Raw genomic sequence first — 19,173 nt, forward strand, 5'->3', positions numbered from 1 at the left:
GCATTCGTCCTCACGACCATCCTGAGTCCATGCCTAGGGAGAAACTTGCCCCTCTGTACATTCGGGGCCGTGGTATTATTGGAGAGTCCAAGGATCTTGAGAAGGTCTTTGACATCATGCATCATGTGTTCTGCAATGTGCTTCTGCGCAAGGTGGGCAATCAAGATGAGATTCATGGCTATCTTGTTGACTTGATGGTTGCTATGAAGACCAAGGTGGGCTCTAGTGAAACGTTTGATGTGTCCAACTGGCTGTGTCACGAGATGTACAGCATGGTCATTTACAGAAAGGTCCCTATTTATGCCCCGTTTGTCATGTGCTTTCTGAACTCGGTTTGGGATGTTCGCCGTCCTGGAGAGCTTCTTACATCTCCAGATAAATTCACTGTTCATGAGGTCAAGGTGCTCAAGAAAAAGAAACATGTCGAGCCTCGCTTTCCTGTTAATGCTCCTGAGGATGTCTATGCCACTTCTGATGATGGGGACTTTGAGATGGAGCCAGGGGCCAATCCCTCTTGGGTGACCAAGCTCACGGACAAGGTGAAGAAGACGTTCTGCCTCCAGACTGACATTCAGAAGAGGATGTATGAGGCCCATGTCAATGAGAAGCATTCCCGGCGTCGTCAGATTGCAATGATGAAGCACCTCAACATGCCTGTTCAGAGTGGTTCTCGGAAGAGCATCACACCGGAGGAGCGATGGATCTCTACGCACAGCACGTGGTCTGATGATGAGGCTCCTCGCCAGCCCTCCACCTCCTTTGCTGCTGCTGATGACATCATGGAGGACGAAGATCGGGACGACGATGAAGAGTCTGATGATGAGGAGGATCTAGATTCTATCGAGGAGTCAGAGGAGGAGGACTGAGCTCTGGGGCGCTAGCTTCGCTCTTTTCCTTTTTGGTGTCTTGATGCCAAAGGGGGAGAGAGTTCTATTAGGTCTCGGGATTTGCATTGGTTTTGATTTGCTTTACGTGTGTTTGTGTTCTTGTGGTTTTTTCGTGTGGGACTTCAGTTTGTGGACCTCGTTGCTTATCTCGAGACTTGCATGGTGTAAGACATGCGCTTATCTATCTATCATTACTGTCATTAATGTTGTTGTTTTATCCGTTATAGTCCTTACCTTCCTTTTATGTGCTTATTTCTTATCTTCGCTTGTCTAGTAGGAGTGGCGAGTCTATAAAATCTAGGGGGAGTCTCGCCCTTAATGTGTGCTCTTGCACTCCAATAGCATTCTCAAATTGGGGCACACATCTAGGGGGAGTCTCGTCTATATTTTCTAGACTTCTCTCTTGCAAATCGTGTTGTTGTCATCATCCACCAAAAAGGGGGAGATTGTAAGGGCATTTCCCTACTTTGTGTTTTGGATGATGATGATGACCCTTTGTTGGTCTAATCGTGTGCTAAGTGCTTCAGGTACTCGGTGTTTAGGCGTACGTCGGTTAACTATTCTCTCTGGAAGGAAAAGATCAAAGACGGAGTTTTCTACGTTTTTTATCTCTTTGGTCATAGGGAACCCGTACTATCAAGAGAGAATCCACATTAGGAGGTATTGGGGATTTTTCTCACGTACACTCTTGCCTCACCCCTCTCTTGCCTTCCTTTTGCTGAGAGAGAGAGCTTTCCTTCTCTTCTGCCTCTTGTTGTGCCTTCCTAGCGGTTGTACCGCTCGCTCGAGCAGTTGTACCGCTGGAACTTTGGCGCTTACCCAGTCTTGTTCGAGCGGTTGTACCGCTGCCTCCGGGCGGTGGTATCGCCACCTTGCTCCTCAATGACTATGGCGGTTGTTCAGGCCAAGTACCGCTCAACAACCGGTCTTGCCTCTGTTGTGATGCGGTACTTGGGCGGTAGTGGCCCGGTTGGTCCGGTTGTGCCCCGCACACCGGTACTACCGGTGCCCCGAGTGGTTCTACCGCTTGGGACTTAGCCGCTCAAGCGCCCATGGCCAGGCGGTTGCACCGGTCGTGTACCGCTCGACTGCTGCACTTTGGGGTGACTCCCTTCTGTTTCAATGCGGTGGTTAAGCGATGGCTGGGCGGTTGTTCCGGTTGTTCTCTTTGACCGATAATACCATCTGCTCGCCCGGTTGTACCGCCAGGCAGGGTTCTGGTGGTAAACTGCGAGGCCCGGTTGTATCGGGGCGAGGACCGGTTGTACCTCTGCAGTACAGAATACACAATAACAGTTGGATTTTTAGGGTTGCTATATAAGGGTGGTTCTTCCACCTACCACATTTACCTCTTACCTCTCTCGCTCCACCATTAATGCCACTCAAGCTCTCTTGCCCGATCTCTCTCTCTAGCCACTCAAACTTGTTGATTTGCTAGGGATTGAAAGAGGAGACCTAGATCTACACTTTCACCAAAGGATATTTGCTTCTCCCATACTTTCTCGTGTGGATTTCGTTACTCTTGGGTGTTTGAGCACCCTAGACGGTTGAGGTCACCTTAGAGCCATATTCCATTGTGGTGAAGCTCCGTGGTTTCGTTGGGAGCCTCCAATTCAGTTGTGGAGAGAGACCCAACCTTGTTTGTAAAGGTCCGGTCGCCGCCTTCAAGGACACCAATAGTGGAATCACGGCATCTCGCATTGTGTGAGGGCGTGAGGAGAATACGGTGGCCCTAGTGGCTTCTTGGGAAGAATTGTGCCTCCACACCGCTCCAACGGAGACGTACTTCCCTTCGAAAGGAAGGAACTTCGGTAACACATCCTTGTCTTCGCCGGCTCCACTCTTGGTTATCTTGTATCTTTACTTGTGCAAGCTTATTTGTGTCATATCCCTTGCTTGCTTGTTGTTATTGTTGCTGCATCATATAGGTTGCTCACCTAGTTGCATATCTAGACAACCTACTTTGATGCAAAGTTTAAATTGGTAAAGAAAACCTAAAAAATGTTAGTTGCCTATTCACCCCCCTCTAGTCAACTATATTGATCCTGTCGGTGCGGTTGCCTGGGACACGGTCTGCAAGCCGAAGTGGGAAGGAGGATTGGGCGTTCCTGATCTGCGTTGGTTAAATTCGGCACTGCAAGCGCGTTGGCCATGGTTACAGAGAGCAGACAGATTGAAGCCGTGGTTTGAGTTCGAAATCTTGGTTCCGTCCAATTCTAGGGCAATTTTCAATGCAGCGGCAAGGGCTACAGTTGGCAATGGACGTACAACTCTATTTTGGGAGGATAGATGGATCAATGAGTTCCGTGTTTGCGTGTTGGCACCCCTCGTATATGGTAAGATGGCGACGCGGGCCAAGTCGGCGAGGACAGTTGCGGAGGCGTTGCTGCATGACTCCTGGGCACTTGATGTTGGCCCGGATCTCATGACCGATGAGATACATCAGTTCATGAGCTTGTGGCCAAGAGTGCCAGAAGTTCAGCTCGACCCCATCGTAGAGGACTCCATCAACTGGTCTTGGGAGAAAGACGGTGCCTTCTCGGCACGCTCGGCGTACGCGACCAAATTTGTAGGTCTGGAGATGTCTCTAATAGCATCATTTACGTGGAAATCAAGAGCCCCACTGCAGTGCCGCTTCTTCAACTAGCTAGCGATTAGGAACCGTTGTTGGATGTCAGACATGCTTGCCCAGCGCGGCCTGTACTCACCGCTGCCTGCAGGCAGACCGTGGTTCCCACGGATAGTGAGACTCTATAGAGTTGGTGCGTCTAGCAAGAGCAAGTACAAGACCATAGGAGAACCACTCGCGCCATTAGCTTTGCTAATCCTGTGGGAGCTGTGGAAGCACCGCAATGGCATCGTCTTTGATGGGGTCACGCCGTCAACACTGACAGTAATTGAGTGGATCAACACCGAGGGGCGAGTTTGGCGGGATGCCGGATTGCTCAAAGGAGACCTCGAGGGATTCTTTGCGGGCTTCTCGAGGCAGGTAGTTCGGGAGTAGTCGCTATATGTTTTAGGTGCTTGTGGACGGTTTATCCGACGTGTGGATGGACCGCTATGTAACTCTGTGGACCTTGGGATTCTTTTCCCTCTCCTCTATTAATGAATGATACGCACATTCGTGCATATTCCAGAAAAAAAAGATAGCCTAAAACTCAGCTTGCAACTCCTAGTGTTCCCGCGAACTAACCTATGGTTAGATGGTTAGAGGGACAGTGGTATCCCAGTCAATCAGGGTTTAAGTCCTGATGCTTGCATTATTCCTGGATTTATTTCAGAGTTTCCGGCGATACGCTCTCAGTGGAAGGAGACGTTCCCGTCGACGACGAGGCGACGACGAGGCGTCTACGGTAACTTCGTAAATCTAGAGATGATATGTCGGCTCAGTCTCTCGAAGGTGCTCATAGAGATAGGGTGTACGTGTGTGCGTTCATAGAGGTGAATGTATACGCGTATGTATGAGCGCTTGCGTCTGTATTGTGTTAAAAAAAACTCCTAATGTTCCCTCTACGGCTATACCTCACTACTACGTACATGGCATACGTGTGTTGGGTGGCCGGTGGAGGACGGCCGAAAAGCTTGGACGGCATCAAAGCCCAAATGGTCTCTTTTCATTGGGCAAACGGAATGACCGATGGACGACGATGTCTAACTGCATTTGCCGTTGCCCTCCTTCCATCGCCTTTACATTACATTACTACCGTATGATTATACTATCCAAAGGCGCGGTCCGATTTAAATAAAAGTCACGCGCATCTCGTAGCCTAAAATGCAGCGCGAGCTTTAGAGGGCAAAGGCTCGTCCTTTTTAATTACGTCTTCGCTCGTTCAGTGCATGAGTAGTCATCGTGCAATGACCTGCGACGGAGGAAATCGCTCTACCAAATCGTTCAGGGCGTGATCTGCCATTTTCCAGACGTAAACAAGGTGGCACTGTGCCAAATCGGCGGGGATAAAGGTCAGGAAGAAAGTAGTAATCTTATTACAGGTGATGGCGTGGTCCCAAAACTACAAGTGAGCACTGAACCAGTAATTCGCAACGGTGTCCAGGCTCATAAGCTCTCAATGAACAATAAATTTGAAAAAATAATTGCAGCCAAATTGTTAAAATTCTAAAAAAAATTGACATCCAAGATGCTCCAGTTTTTGAGAAAAGTGCAAAATTTGTACTCGATTGACATTTGAGGAGCTCATGCAAAAAAAAAAAACAGGTCTAAACGGTGTAGTGTTTCAAATTCTCTTTGAAAACCAGATTTATTTTTTTTGCCACGACCTCCTCAAATACCATAACACCACGAAATTTACAGGTACCTTTCCCAAAAAATCAGACTTTTTTCAATTGTTTTATAGATTTTCTGTTCACATGCAGGTGTAGACGAGCCTGGGCTCAGATTAGCCGCTCTCGCACTGAAGCGGCTACCAATTAACAAACGTGGTAAGACTGTGAGCTACAGAGAAATAATGCGCGACATCAACTGCAAACTGAGAGTGACAAATCGACAGGCCTCTTCCAGATGCCCTTGGAGACATATCGAATTGGAGCGTGATATCCAAGATGGGGAGATGCCACCGGTTTCTCCTCGGTTTTGCTTCCCTCTTGCCATTAAGACGATCCGATCTGCATCAGTTCAACTTGCTTCTAAACAAAATCATCCATGTGTGCACGCACCAGACGCAGAGGGCGAGAGGTAGACGAGGTTCTTCCTTGGCCAGGAAGAAACGCCCATGGCATAGCGTATGAAGAAAGCCTAAGCACCATATACTATGCATCAATCCATGGCCATGAACCTTCCCTTTTTGTTTTTGTATGTACTCCCTCTGTAAACTAATATAAGAGTGTTTAGAACACTATTATAGTGATCTAAACGCTTTTATATTAGTTTACGGAGGGAGTATTACCCAACGCACCCGTAGTTTATGCGTAGGCTAATGTCTTCGGTTCGGTACGAAGGTGGTAGGTAGCTGAGGCCGAGCCACGTACATGCATAGTGGAGTGCTACAAGCCAGTGGCAGTAGGTGAACTCATGCGTGTAGGACTTCTTAGATAAACGCTCATCTCTTGGATTGCTTTCCATTCTTTAGTTAACATTTTCATTTCTAATAGGACCTGTATCTAGCTTGAGCACCAGCTCGAAAGGGATTGTCCATATTTGTCCTTGCTCTGTATCATTATTTTTTTTGTAAGAGTTAGGAAAAGATTGAGAAGTGGTGTGGTCCTAAATGTCCCCGAGAAAACAGGACACTGGTATCCGAAACCAAAATGATGGATATTTCCTTGGTTAATCTGTGTTCATCTATGTCTCTAGGCACAAAAATCTACCCCCCTCCCCCCCAAAAAGGGTACAAAAATCTACTACTATAAAACTGTCTTAGAGAAAACAAACTATTAGGATGTCCTTGTGTACCAGAAGCATTAAACTGCATAACTGTCATTACCATGTGTTGCTTCTTGCAGGAAGCACTTAGATTGTATATACACACACAAGCCAAATGGGTAGTTGGACAGCATACGCAGCAACCACACGCGAGCAAGCATACTCCGCCATAATCCATCCCTGTCCCGTAATATCACTACCAATGGTTTTATTAGGACAAGAAAGGACAGTGTTTCATCAAGCTAGTTGAAGGCCGGTATCTGAATCTCTATCTGAAAAGATCGCTACTGCTGATCCTTGCATGTCATGTCAAGCTAGGTCATCTATCAGGCTAGTTAGAAAGCAAGAACTCCTATTACAGGTTCACCTAGCTAGACTTTTGTACTTTTGTTGTCTTATTACTGGCCAACTAAATTGTACTAGCAACTAGTAACAACCAAGAGTGATATATACAGCACACATGATTTATTTCGTTTTCAACATACTTAGGCACGTGATTTATTTCGTTTTCAACATACTTAGGCACGTGATTTATTTCGTTTTCAACATACTTAGGATGTGCTTGGATTGATGGTAACTTTGGTCTGCTCTCCGGTATTTAGCTCAAGCTTGAAATAAATACCGGGAATCCCTTCTTGGACCGGGAGTAATTATTGCCTTCTCTCCGTTTTTTTAGCTCAAAAGCTTCAACTAGATACCAGAAAGTACACAAAAATTGCAGTCAATACAGGGCAGGGTCTATGATAGTTGGGCAGTGTAATCTTATGAGGAAAATGGATTGAAAGGGAAACACCAACAGCTTGATTTTCGTTATGACCTCCTGTGACCTAGACAGCCCCCATGACCGTGAGATGCTAGCCTTTGATTTGTTGCTGTCAAGCCTGGTTAATTAGCACCAGCGGTCAGCATCTTCTACCTGCACCTCCTCCCACTTGCAGGAATAGGAGAAAATAGTGCACTAGAGATTAGTTCCGTTCAGAAAGAATACTTAGCTAGAGAGAAATGATCATGGCAACAATGCCTTGGGAACAAGAGAGAAATAAGATGGTAGACATGAATTCGGTGAATCCAGCTAGGTTTATAGGCATTCAATCATCCGGCGTTCGAGTAGTTGTGCACTTCATAAAACTCTGCCAAGAATGTTCAGTACTAAAGCATGTTAGGGCATATATGCCAAGTTAGGATTCACCTCATATACACATTTAAGTAAAAGAACACCTGCCCTATATCAATAGAAGACGCATCTAGTTTACGATCTTCGGTACGAGTGAGTTAACACCAAACTCTTTTTTGAAAACTATTCTTTTTCCTGCACACCGTTAGTGCCAAACATCTTTTGGTTAATCTGTGATATGCCCATTGTTGGTGTGTGAGTGGCAGAATCTGGTGCTTTTCTCCCTCCCTTTGTTCATCTTTACTTGAGCAACGGAAAGATAAGTGCGTGTCTGCTTTGGGGATTCCCACACCATCCGGGGACTTGGTAGGGCGACGATCATGAGCCTGCCTTTGCCCCCCACGAAGGAGGCCTGTCGCTCTCTTCTTTTTGTCTTTCCTTTTGAAGATCGCCATCCGCAGTATTTTTTTCTCGGGAGGCAACACCGGTCAAAGCCATCCGGTGACGGAGCACCGGGGCGGGTTGCAAAGCAGTTCGTTGCTGAATCATCCCGGGCGATAGAATATGCTAAGGTTCAAATCAGCCTAAAGCAAACTCTCCAATGTGTTGATCCATGGCCATTGCCGATCGCATTTTAAAGTAGATGTTATTATGTTTTAAAAGCAATATTGGTCGGGCGTGCGCCGGCCGTGTGCTACGATTGGTTGCTCTACAGTGGCAGAAGATGAGAGCAAAAACGTAATCAGATGAACCAAGACGGGTGTCGCACACAGCCAAAAAGATGGTACTCCGTAGCACTGCCTAGCAACAGCGGAAATCTGTGATGGCATCAGGGCGGCAGCCACAGGCCGGCGACAGATGGGGGGCCGGCGGTACGCGATACAGTGCGGCGGCATCATCGCCTGAACGAGCCTTTCCATCCCGACATGCGCCACAGGAGGCACACACGTTACGGTCGTGGGAGCACGGCGTCTGACGACATACATTGATACATACGACCTACTGTAGTCACGTGGCGTCGACGTTTAATCAGCTTCACAAGTGGTACGATCACGATCCGAATGCGACTTGGGCGGCGGAGCTGATCGGTTCATCTGCCCGGCAGCGAACGGGCGTCGTAACGATGTAAACTATGCCGCGACGAATTGAAGGTTTACCAACCGCCGATTACGTAGCAATTAATCTAGCAGCTTCAACCGATGCATTTTAACCGGTGAGATTCATCGGTCACTTTCGTTCCTTCTCAAATGCAGTGGGGGACAAAAACAACGTTTCAGCATCTGTAAACATCGGAAATGTCAACGAGAAAAATCAACTACTCCCTCCGTCTAGATACATCCGTATCTAGACAAATCCAAGACAAGTAATTCAGAACGGAGAGAGTACTTGTGAGAGAAGAATGCAGTACTGCCACCAACCTGAAATTAATACAACAAACAATCGTTACAGTAATGCTGAGGAAGTAACATATTCACGAGCATTTAGGCAAGATGCCGTCAAATTCTGGAGGCTCGGACCAGGGGAGAAGCGAGTGCACAACACAATGGGGTCAAACCGCGAACTACGATTCTAATAACGCCCATCACGTTGACACAAATAAATGGATCTTCATGTATAGATGAATAATAGCAAGCAAATTCATTCCAGTGAAACAAAAAATTCCGAATGTAGTACTACGGAGTTCAAATACCAGAGGGATTCGGTCTATATAAGAAGACCTAGGTGAAGAAAACTCAAAACCGCGTCTCAAGTCTTGTACGAAGAGCCGCTTATAACATGGAAGGAAGGGAATACTCTGCTCTTTCATTTACAAAACAGAAAACCCAATTTTCTGGTCTTACCCTTTCGGCACATCACTGATGGTGCGCTAGCATATCATGCAGCCACCATAAATAGGCAAACCAGACTGATGGTAACTCTCCACCAGTTGGTAATGACAGAACGCTCACGGATGGTATTCCTCCTCAAATTACATTATGGTGAGCTGACATTACGGTCGCAAAAAAAGTACGCAGCGGTGGTTCTCCTGTCCCTACCCAACTTTTAACACTCGATGAAACAGGGGTCATGAAACCAACTACAGGGGAGAGTACGAGAAGAAGCAGATGGATCATATGCAAATACAAGAAACGCAAGAAACCCCCAAAATTTTAGCTGTTTGAAATGAAAGAACAAAACTAGCAAGAAACCAAGCTGTTGGCACTGTGCACACCTGAACTGTAACACCGGCACCTGAGCTGTAACAGCAGCAAAATTGTTTAATATAGTTCGAAATATCTCCAGTTTTAAAAGAAATAATCATCACACTGGAACACTGACAAATTTTCATGAAAACCTTGCAACTTACTAGGGGCCAGACCTATTTATTTGTAACTAATTCTGTAACATGCAGGCAAAGACCAGACAAAGGAATCTTCTAGATGAGATTGGCATGGACTGTCAGAATAAAGCTGGTCAAGCCAACAATGAATAAAAAACTCTGGAAGTAACAAAACAAGGCATCACTGAACTTAACTCGTACACACAAATAAAAGCAAGCATCTCCATCCACAATTGCAGTAGTAGTGGCCATACCACTATGACCAACATTCACATAGAATGGTGAAATCTTGCGTATGCCAGTAATTGAAACTTTGACCATGTGACGTATCTGAACGATCAAAAGGAGGCTCCCATAGCAGCCACTAGAGATGCAAAACATGACAACAACAAATTGGCATCACGAACAAGATTACAGAGGGTAGGTGAGAACTTTAGATGTCAGCACCAGGAAAGTAAACAGCGCACTCATGGAAGAGATGATTTAATCCGAAATCTTCTGTCAGAAACAATGACATGGAGCGACCCTCTCACAAGGGGCTCAAGATGTTGATAGTTGAATTGCTGATCTGGGATCCTAATTCGAAAACTGAGATCAAATCCTTTACAGTATGAAGCTAGTCAGAAAAGGAGAAGTTTGTACTTGTCTTTCTAAAGGTTTGAAAACTTGAGTAAAAACCATGCTCCTGAGCCGGTTTTTAACTGAAACAATTTTTTATTTCAGATGTTATCACTATTAAGGTAACATGAAAGTTGTAGATATCTAAGCTGGTATCTTTTGCACTGTTTGCATAAACATGCTAATAATTAAGGAGAAAATAGCATGGAAATAGAGAATTAAACCGCGTTTTGATGTAAGGAGCAAAGTTGGGTTTTACAAATTTTGTCGAGCGTCATGGAGATAGTAGAATATGCTTGTCCAACATCGTCTGAGATGGTTTGGGCATATTCAGCGCAGGCCTCCAGAAGCTCCAGTGCATAGCGGATGGCTAAAGTGTGTTGATAATGCCAAGAGAGGTCGGGGTATACCAAACTTGACATGGGAGGAGTCCGTAAAGAGAGATCTGAAGGACTGGAATAACACCGAAGAATTGGCCATGGACAGGGGTGCGTGGAAGCTAGCTATCCATGTGCCAGAACCATGAGTTGGCTGCGAGATCTCATGGGTTTCAGCTCTAGCCTACCCCGACTTATTTGGGACTGAATGCTTTGTTGTTGTTGTTGTCGAGTATGGAGATAGTAGAATATGCTTGTGTGATGATCTTCAAATAGTTTCTTAAGTGAGGTTTGCTCCACAGGTCTGAGGAGTTCCAATGCAATGGATATTTCTTCAGTTGCTCGTAAGGGTCAAGACAAGTCCATGATGGGATAATAACCTTTTTCTGGCTATTTTTGCATAAAATTTATTTCTTAGTACTTGTTCTTTATGTTCATGATATTTGCCATGGTCATAATTATATGTCAATGCTGCAAACACTCTACTCACACTTCATATTTTCCACCTCACCATAGTGACAAAGATACGAAGAGCTACTTTTCTCGACACCTTGAACTTTCAATGCTCAACAAGTAGATGCCGATGGATGTCTACTCAAGCGATACCGGTATACGAAATGCAGTGAGATGCAGTGAGCATGTGGACACATATGATCATCATTATTTGTGTTGGTGATAAGACACTATTTATAAATATTCAGTGTTGTGGTTTATGCATACTTGCTAAGTTTTTATACTCACCTTTTGTTACTTCGATGTGTTTAGGTAACTCCAAGGACAACATGCTGAAGATAAAGGGAGTAGTAACACCCTCATCTTCGCCGGTTCATACAATATCTCACATATCAATTTTCTTGGAACTTTGTCATTGACGATAAGTTAGAAGCTCTATCCTACCGTGATTAGTAAATTGGTCAGTCATAGAAGTTAAGTATATTAAGGATTTTATCAGTTAACTAATAAATCGCTAGCAAGATTAAACTCTGTTGTGATGCCTTTAGTGAGCCTACGGTAGCTCATCATTGTTATAGTTGCTTGGATTTAAAGTTCGGTTATGTGTGGCTCTGTTATGTGCAAGCGATATTTTCTAAATGTTAGAAAAATGGAGTATGAAAGTAGACTGCAAAATTTATAGTTTTTCCGGGCTTCATAGTACTTAAGAGTATGCGGTAGCATTGCTAAGTATGATTGATAACTACAGTATTACAGCATATCTGCCCTATGATATACAAAACATAACTACAACTACAAGGTAACAAAAGGAAAAAAAGGAGAATGCGACAAAAATAAGGTCAGAACGTTAGGTAAATATAACAGCTGATACCACTTTGATACAGACAAGCATCAGCTTACAAGGAAGATCTACAGTATAGCAGTATATAGCAAAAAATAAACATGGAGTGATGGACAAACTGATGGTAGATTTTCCAAGTGCAAGGTTGCTATCATTGCAATGACAATGCGTTTTCCAATGAATTTTACAAGTGTTATTTGACGAAGCAAGTTGACATTAATCGCTATCTTGCCAAGGACTACAGAATTTAAATGTTGAGGATACAGATACAACAAGATGAAAAATAGAAGTAACTATATCTCATATTCTGCAAAACTGAGCAGGTATACAACATACCCAGTGCTTAGTCAGTGTGGTTTCGGGACATGCCCATCAACAGCAAAATTTCTGGTAGCTGCTGGCAGTGCTAATCTTATGCCATCAAGTTCAGGGCTTGCAATTACTTGGCAACCAAGGCGAGATCTAAAACAATGGGACCAAGTTAGTTGAACTGGAGTAATACATTTTGTACAATTCACACACACACAAAAAGCATACGTTTCTGTAAGCCCAAAAGCAAGGTCCAGCATATCGTTTTCCTCATCTTCAGGATCTTCCAATTTGTTATAGTAGTCTACGTCCTGAAAAGAACTTTCTCATCAAACTGCACTTTGAACTGTCTCAACACACTGAAAACTTAGAAAGAGTGTATGTAGAACTTCGTACCGTTACAATCACATGACAGGTAGAACATGCAAGAGAGCCCTCACATGCTCCTGGTGATCATGGCAGAACAAGCAATTCAGATATATATGGCAAAAAAGGTTAGGGAGTACTGTAATTCAACATGCAACAAATTTAAACGAAAATTCTAACCGATGCAGAATCAAATGAGGCGTACAATGACAGAAAGGTATCATGATATATCTATACCTAATTTTGAACTTACATATCAATGTAAGCTCCTTTAGCTAATAAAAATAAAGGTGATATTAAGTCCAAGGAAGCACATGAAGTCAAGTACAGGCGTGGTATTACTGCAGGATGTTCAAGATTCAAACCAAAATTAGTAAAAAGGAGTACTGCAGAGGACCTTCAAGTTCTATGTCATTCTCATGAGCAGCTTCCAGCATTGACATCCCAATAGGAACATTGATAACCGTTTCATCGCCATCCTTATCAACAAATGTCACAGATATCCTGCAAAGAAAATTCCAGTCATTGATACTGATTGCCAAGGGTAGGACAAAATGGTAAAAATTTAAGAACCAAAAGCATGCGCGGCCCATCAGATATTAAGCAACAAATCAGCTAAAAGAAAAGGTGATGGAATCCTAATTTCAAAATTAAGTTCCTAATTAGTCAATGGAACATGTAACATATTCAACACACAAAACCAGAAAATGGCAGAAGAAAAGGCTTTAAAATACAAAAACTATTGAAAAAGGACACGCTCCCAGGCGTGTTCGAGAAAATAAAGAACTTTAAATAAGCTGTAAAGTGAAGCAGATAGACCTCATAAAGACCCTACGCATCAAAATAGAGGCAGAACTGGTAAAATTGACACAAGTTCTCGCATGTCTGGATATCGCCGTTTATTGCTAAATTAATTTCATGCCCTAAATGCTACATAGATTCCACATGGATAAAATATGAAATAGACACCTGCATGAGGCCTGATTGTGTTAAAAACCAAAGGACAAAATATTACTCACAAGGCATACTTGGGCCTGAACTATGGCCAGTTGGCCACAACAGGAGGGTATCCGAGGAGGAAGGAGCACTTGCCCTATGGGTGGAGCTATTCCTAACTAAGGGATGAGTGTCCCAGATATCTGTAAGCTGGGATATTGAATTCTTAAGAGTACCAAGGTTGTCACTTTCCATCCTTAGGTTTGTAAGCCGACTCTATAATGCCTAGCCCTATTCTTACTAACCAAGCAAGATATTCTCCCAATTACCTCTAATGATTGCCTAATTAACGGATAAGGATCTCAGTTATCTTTGAATTTGGATTACCCAGCTATCTTTAAGTTTGGATTCAAACCTCTTAACGGTTCCCAAGGTTGTTACTTTCCATACTTGGGTTTGTAAGCGAGCTGTATAATCCTAGCTCATTTCGTACCAATCAAACAAGAACTTATCCCAATTACCTCTCCCACAATTGTAAGCAGTGGCTAGGGGCACATACTAGTCCCTTCAAGGGTGGTGTTTTAAGCAGGCTACATAAAGTCTGGACCTTTTCTTACCAATCTGACAGTTCCTTCACAAGTGTGCTTATGCCACAAAATGCATGGGCACATCCTCCAACATTCCACGACTATAATCTTCGCTTTAATCCTGCCACCGAGCACCCCCCCCCCCCTCCCCGTGGCACGTAGAGCAGCTTGTGTTCTTTAGCGAGGATCAGTTACACCCACATAGTACAAGCTATGGAATACAGGAATGGACATACTCCAGCTTGTAGGAATGCTGCTTTTAAGAATAGTGGAACACAACAGCAACAGCTAGAGAGGGGCCCAAAAACCATGTTAAGTCAGGTGGATGGCTTCTAGGTGGACAAATGTTACACCAGTTAAGTACTTCCAGGAATTTCCAAAATCATTTTTGGAACAGGAATAGAACTTAAAGGCCTCTTTACTATTCATAATAATTCAAATGTGTGGATCTACCGTTTCCCTTTTTTGCTCCATCTTGTAGTCAGCCTGTGTGCCGGACATGTTGCCTGTTGCATCATGTACATCGTGTTTTCCTCCCTATATTCTGCTGTATGTTTTACTTGAAATGGAGCAGTTTGGAAGACCTGCCATATCTATCTTTACCTTACTCCTACACATTTTGGAGTTGGTGATGATGGCCCGCCTGCCATCCCACTTTCCCTCCAGACAAGTAGGGTATCTCTATGGAGATTGATGTGCCACATATGATATGATTTGACATTATTCTGTTGCAATACTGGCGCATTTAGCTAGTTTTACATGATTCAATTTATTTTATTATTATTACTTCCCTAGCGATACGGGGGCATTTCACTGGCTTTATTTGCTTCTGTAATCAGCTGTCTCGCAGAGACTATGACTACCCAAGTGCAAAAGGGGCATAAGTAAAGAAACATTTTTATAACATCTGAACGTTCTATTTCAGAAAATATATAAATGTCATGCCTCCAAAGGGATAACAGCATGAGTCCACGTCAACCTGCCACAAAGTGAAATGATGACAGAAATAAAAAAAGGGCAGCCCCAGTGCATGCAGCTCCCGCTTGCGCAGGGTCTGGGGAAGGGTCCGACCACTTTGGGTCTATTGTACGCAGCCTTTCCCTACATTTCTGTAAGAGGCTGTTTCCAGGACTTGAACCCGTGACCTCATGGTCACAAGGCAGCAGCTTTACCACTGCGCCAAGGCAGAAATCCGTTGCCAAATTATTTGCCAATAGTTTCAACCATCAAATGGTTTAGCAGCAAGGGGAAACATCACTATGAAGGCTTAATTCACCAACCTAATGTGCTCTCTCTAATCCTTTACAAAATAATAGTTTTCCATGCATAGCTTAAATTGGTAATCTTTTTTAATTAGACTCCTTATGCCCATCTATTTTGGTGGGCGTACTTATATTCATGTAATCCTAGCCCGTCCTAGTGCTCCAACAGTTACAGTCTAACTGTATCATTGTTGAACTGGCTGTATTTAGTTAGTCGTCAAAATTGGTAAGTAAGGTTTATTGTGTTGGTCTTACAGAGCCAATGAGCCATTAGAAGCTTTTATAAACAGCTAAGAAATTCATCCAAGGACCATAGGGTTGCTTCCATGAGCTTTGGTTATTATTCTGAATCCTTACTGACGCAGAGATAGATCAGTAAATATTAATATTAGTGGGACAGTCTGTACTGCAGATTTGAAAATATTGAGCATACATGAAAACATTTTAGTATTTATGCTACGCCCAACAGTAATAAGTAAAAGCTGACTGGCTAGGCATCAACAGTAAAAAGACTTACTTAGCTTTCGGCTGTTCGCTCCTGTCACTGACTTTAGCTTCCGTGGCGGAACATAGAGAATGATTACCCTGAAAAGAGTTCCATTTGTTATTCCATCTTTGAACTAAGTTATTCCAATTTCTCTACATTATATTTTTCATTTTAAATAAATTTAAAAAAAGTTAAGCACAGACACGAGATCTGTATGTCTGCGCATCTTTTCAAACATCAATATCTGATAAGTATGAAAACTATATAGAGTCAACTTTGCTTCGGTACACCCCCCTAGAAAATTTATGGATTTCGATGCAGATTAAAGGTGGAGACTAGAAGGTGCCCTTTATATGAAAAAGGATAATATAGTCTTTCGTATCCAAATCAATCTATTCAATACGTTAGATCTGCAAACTATGAAACTAATATGATGATAGCCTTTTTAAGTAACTTTAAGATTTGTGCAAACTTTTAAGGGGGGTGTGCCGAAGCATTAACAAGTTCTGCAGGTTAATGGTACAGTTAGGATTGCTCGAAGAAATTCCCCGCAAAAAAAATTGCTTGAAGGCCTAGCAAATGGACAGTTCCAGCAACCAGGGAAACTCCTTTGTATATGTTGGCAGTAAATGTAGGCAAGTTAACAATGCAACATTTGAGAGAGAGAGAGAGAGAGAGAGAGAGAGCTGACCACATAGTTCATACAGGCTCTGATGGGTTCTTCCTGATTCCTTGAAGTTACTGACTTTTGACCTGATAAATGTCAGAATAATTCAGTGGACATAGAGAAACGAAAGATGGTCATAACAAACAGACAAGCATGCCAGTCAAAAGAACGTGTTCTCTTAAAATTTACTTAAAGCTCTAGTAAAAAAAACTAAACAGACCCTAGGCTCACATACCAAGAATAACTAAACATACATTTCTTCCAAAATCTTTACCTACTAATAAACCAGCTATTGCTTCTGGTCGTCCGTCGTGGTTGTTTTGCAAAAAAGCCCCTCGATTTACAGGAAATCAACCCGCAGTCCCTGTTTTAGTGGCACCCAGAAAAAACGTTTCACTTCTACAAACAAAACCCTATAGGCATTTCAATTCAGTCTGCAGTCCTTTCCTTCCTCTTATCCACTCTACGCCGGCGGCTACGCCCATTCCGTCGTGCGCCGGCGGCCGCTGTGCCTCGCACTGGAGGATGGAGTGCGCTCGCCGGGAGGATGGACGGCGCGGAGAGGCGCGCTCGCGCCTGAGCTCCTGTGCCCGCGCCTCGCGCCTCCTTGCACCGCTCCGGCGGCCTCACTCGCCACACGCCGTCGCCGGCGACCACAAGCAGCGACCGTCGCACCTCTCCGCGCGCCACCCCGAAGCCCCAGGAACGCCGCGCCGCCGCGCCACCGTCCCCCGCAACCCCGGCCTCCTCCTTGACCTCGCCTCTCCGTGCGAACAAACGGCGTCGCCGGCGGCGGCCTCGGCCACCATGCTTGAGCTGACGGGCGCCGACCGCACAGGGCTCATCTCCGAGGTGTTCGACGTGCTAGACGACATGAGCTGCAGCGTCGTCGATGCCAGGGCGTGGTCGCATCGCGGCCGCCTCGCCTGCCTCGTCTACCTGCGGGACGAGGATGTTGCCGCAGCCGGTGTGGAGCACATCAAGGCCCGCCTCGCCCCCCTCCTCCGCGGAGACTCGGAAGCCAGCGGCGGCACCGTGGCTGCCGTCCCCGCCGGCTCCATCCCGCACGCCGACCGGCGCCTCCACCATCTCATGTATGCCAGCGGCGACCAGGAGCGCGCGTTCCCAACTCCCTCGGTGCGTGCTCATGGATCTCGAGCCCGACACCATGGGCTCCGTGCACACGGGGCCCTACGGCCAGATCTTCCGCCCCGACAACTTTGTCTTCGGCCAGTCCGGCGCCGGCAACAACTGGGCCAAGGGCCACTACACCGAGGGCGGGGAGCTCATCGACTCCGTCCTCGACGTCGTCCGCGAGGAGGCCGAGAACTGCGCTGCCTCCAAGGTACTTTCCCCTTTCTTGAGGAGTCGCTCCAGTTACTCCGTTCCACAGATTCTGGCCAGCGATTCTGACTTTTGTTCATGTGCTTGTCGTGAGGCTTCCAGGTGTGCCACTCCCTCGGCGGGGGCACCGGTTCCAAGATCAGGGAGGAGTACCCGGGCCGGATGATGCTCACCTTCTCCGTGTTCCCATCTCCAAAGGTCTCTGACACGGTGGTCGAGCCCTACAACGTCACTCTCTCGGTTCACCAGCTGGTGGAGAACGCCGACGAGTGCATGGTGCTGGACAACAAGGCGCTTTAATCCTAACCGAGACATCCTCCAAATAAAACAACGCCGCAGCGGAGGCAAATGAAATCGCGAAGCCGAGGGGCGACGGTGGAGGTGGGAGGAGAAGCTCACCTAGCCTCGCCCGGTTCAGGGCGTGGACGCCAAGGCGGGAGATCCTCGACAGCATCTTCACCGGCGGGGCAAAGCCGACACGGACGCAGCGGCGGCAGCAGATTCGGGGCGCGGGTTTGGGACTTGGGAGGATCAGCGGAGGAGGAAGAGGAGTTCGGCTTCGCTTGACAAGGAAGTAGAGGACGCGGGCCGAGAAACTGGGCCGCGAGGGTAGCCCAACTATAAAGATACGGTCGCGAATCTTATAGTTGGGCCATTTCTCCAGCTTATCGACCCATACATATTACTCTTGATAAAAAAAAAAGCCACGCAGGAATCTGAAACTGATCCTGAAATACGTCGATCTAATTTCAGGAAAAAATAATGACAAAAGGCACACAGAAAAAACATGGAGACGCGGGGAATCGAACCCCGTGCCTCTCGCATGCGAAGCGAGCGCTCTACCATATGAGCTACGTCCCCGAGATGACGAATGCGAGACCTAACAACTGAAAGATTATGTTTCATTTCGACTGCTGCAGAAATTAGCCATCTTCAAAGGAGCAACACCTGATAACTCGTGCAGAAAAAGAGCGTGTGGTAAAACAAAAGTGTAGGCAAGGAGGAAGATAAATATGACCGTGGATTCGACCAATGCCATCTCTATCTCTGGTTCGCAGAGCACCTGTTTCTTCCTACCCCCGCAAAGGCTCCTCCTGCTGTCCTGCATGGAGTATTTCCCCTTCCCTCACGCAGCTGTTCCTCCAACTTTTCTAGACAGTTCTACCAGCGCCCTGTAGGGCCAGCGTCGCGTGATCATCAATTGCTACGGTTAGATCGAGCTTTGGTC

The 19,173-nt window shown here is 45.4% G+C and overlaps 1 protein-coding gene and 1 non-coding gene across 4 annotated transcripts; both read right to left on the reverse strand.

The window, feature by feature from the left end:
• Positions 1-8,592: 8,592 nt before the first annotated feature.
• Positions 8,593-18,559, reverse strand: LOC123103771 (2Fe-2S ferredoxin). 3 transcript variants are annotated; one of them, XM_044525452.1, is made up of 8 exons: positions 18,345-18,558; positions 16,626-16,687; positions 15,965-16,032; positions 13,060-13,166; positions 12,693-12,742; positions 12,525-12,607; positions 12,324-12,449; positions 8,593-8,796 (listed from the first exon to the last, which is right to left on the reverse strand). In XM_044525452.1, exons 1-7 carry the CDS (start codon positions 18,397-18,399, stop codon positions 12,335-12,337), a joined length of 540 nt encoding a protein of 179 aa, XP_044381387.1. In that variant the 5' UTR covers positions 18,400-18,558; the 3' UTR covers positions 8,593-8,796; positions 12,324-12,334. The 3 variants fall into 3 exon arrangements, with proteins under 3 accessions (XP_044381387.1, XP_044381386.1, XP_044381388.1); XM_044525451.1 differs by lacking the exon at positions 8,593-8,796 and having other exon boundaries at positions 12,115-12,449; XM_044525453.1 differs by lacking the exon at positions 8,593-8,796 and having other exon boundaries at positions 12,288-12,449; positions 12,525-12,600; positions 18,345-18,559.
• Positions 18,560-18,733: 174 nt separating this feature from the next.
• TRNAA-CGC (transfer RNA alanine (anticodon CGC)) lies at positions 18,734-18,806 on the reverse strand. Its single transcript has one exon. It is a non-coding gene; the product is annotated as a tRNA-Ala (tRNA).
• Between the last annotated feature and the right edge of the window lie 367 nt (positions 18,807-19,173).

Source organism: Triticum aestivum, chromosome 5A (assembly GCF_018294505.1).
Source record: "Triticum aestivum cultivar Chinese Spring chromosome 5A, IWGSC CS RefSeq v2.1, whole genome shotgun sequence".
Taxonomy (NCBI): Eukaryota; Viridiplantae; Streptophyta; class Magnoliopsida; order Poales; family Poaceae; genus Triticum; species Triticum aestivum.

What these genes read in the sequence shown, in the direction of transcription:
- LOC123103771 (XM_044525452.1), bottom strand. Translation starts at nt 18,399, where the DNA reads ATGCTGTCGAGGATCTCCCGCCTTGGCGTCCACGCCCTGAACCGGGCG. An exon ending in GAGCCTGTATGAACTATGTG is followed by an intron (nt 16,033 to 16,625) that starts GTCAGCTCTCTC and finishes AACTCTTTTCAG; the next exon opens with GGTAATCATTCTCTATGTTC. An exon ending in CCTGTCATGTGATTGTAACG is followed by an intron (nt 12,608 to 12,692) that starts GTACGAAGTTCT and finishes AGTTCTTTTCAG; the next exon opens with GACGTAGACTACTATAACAA.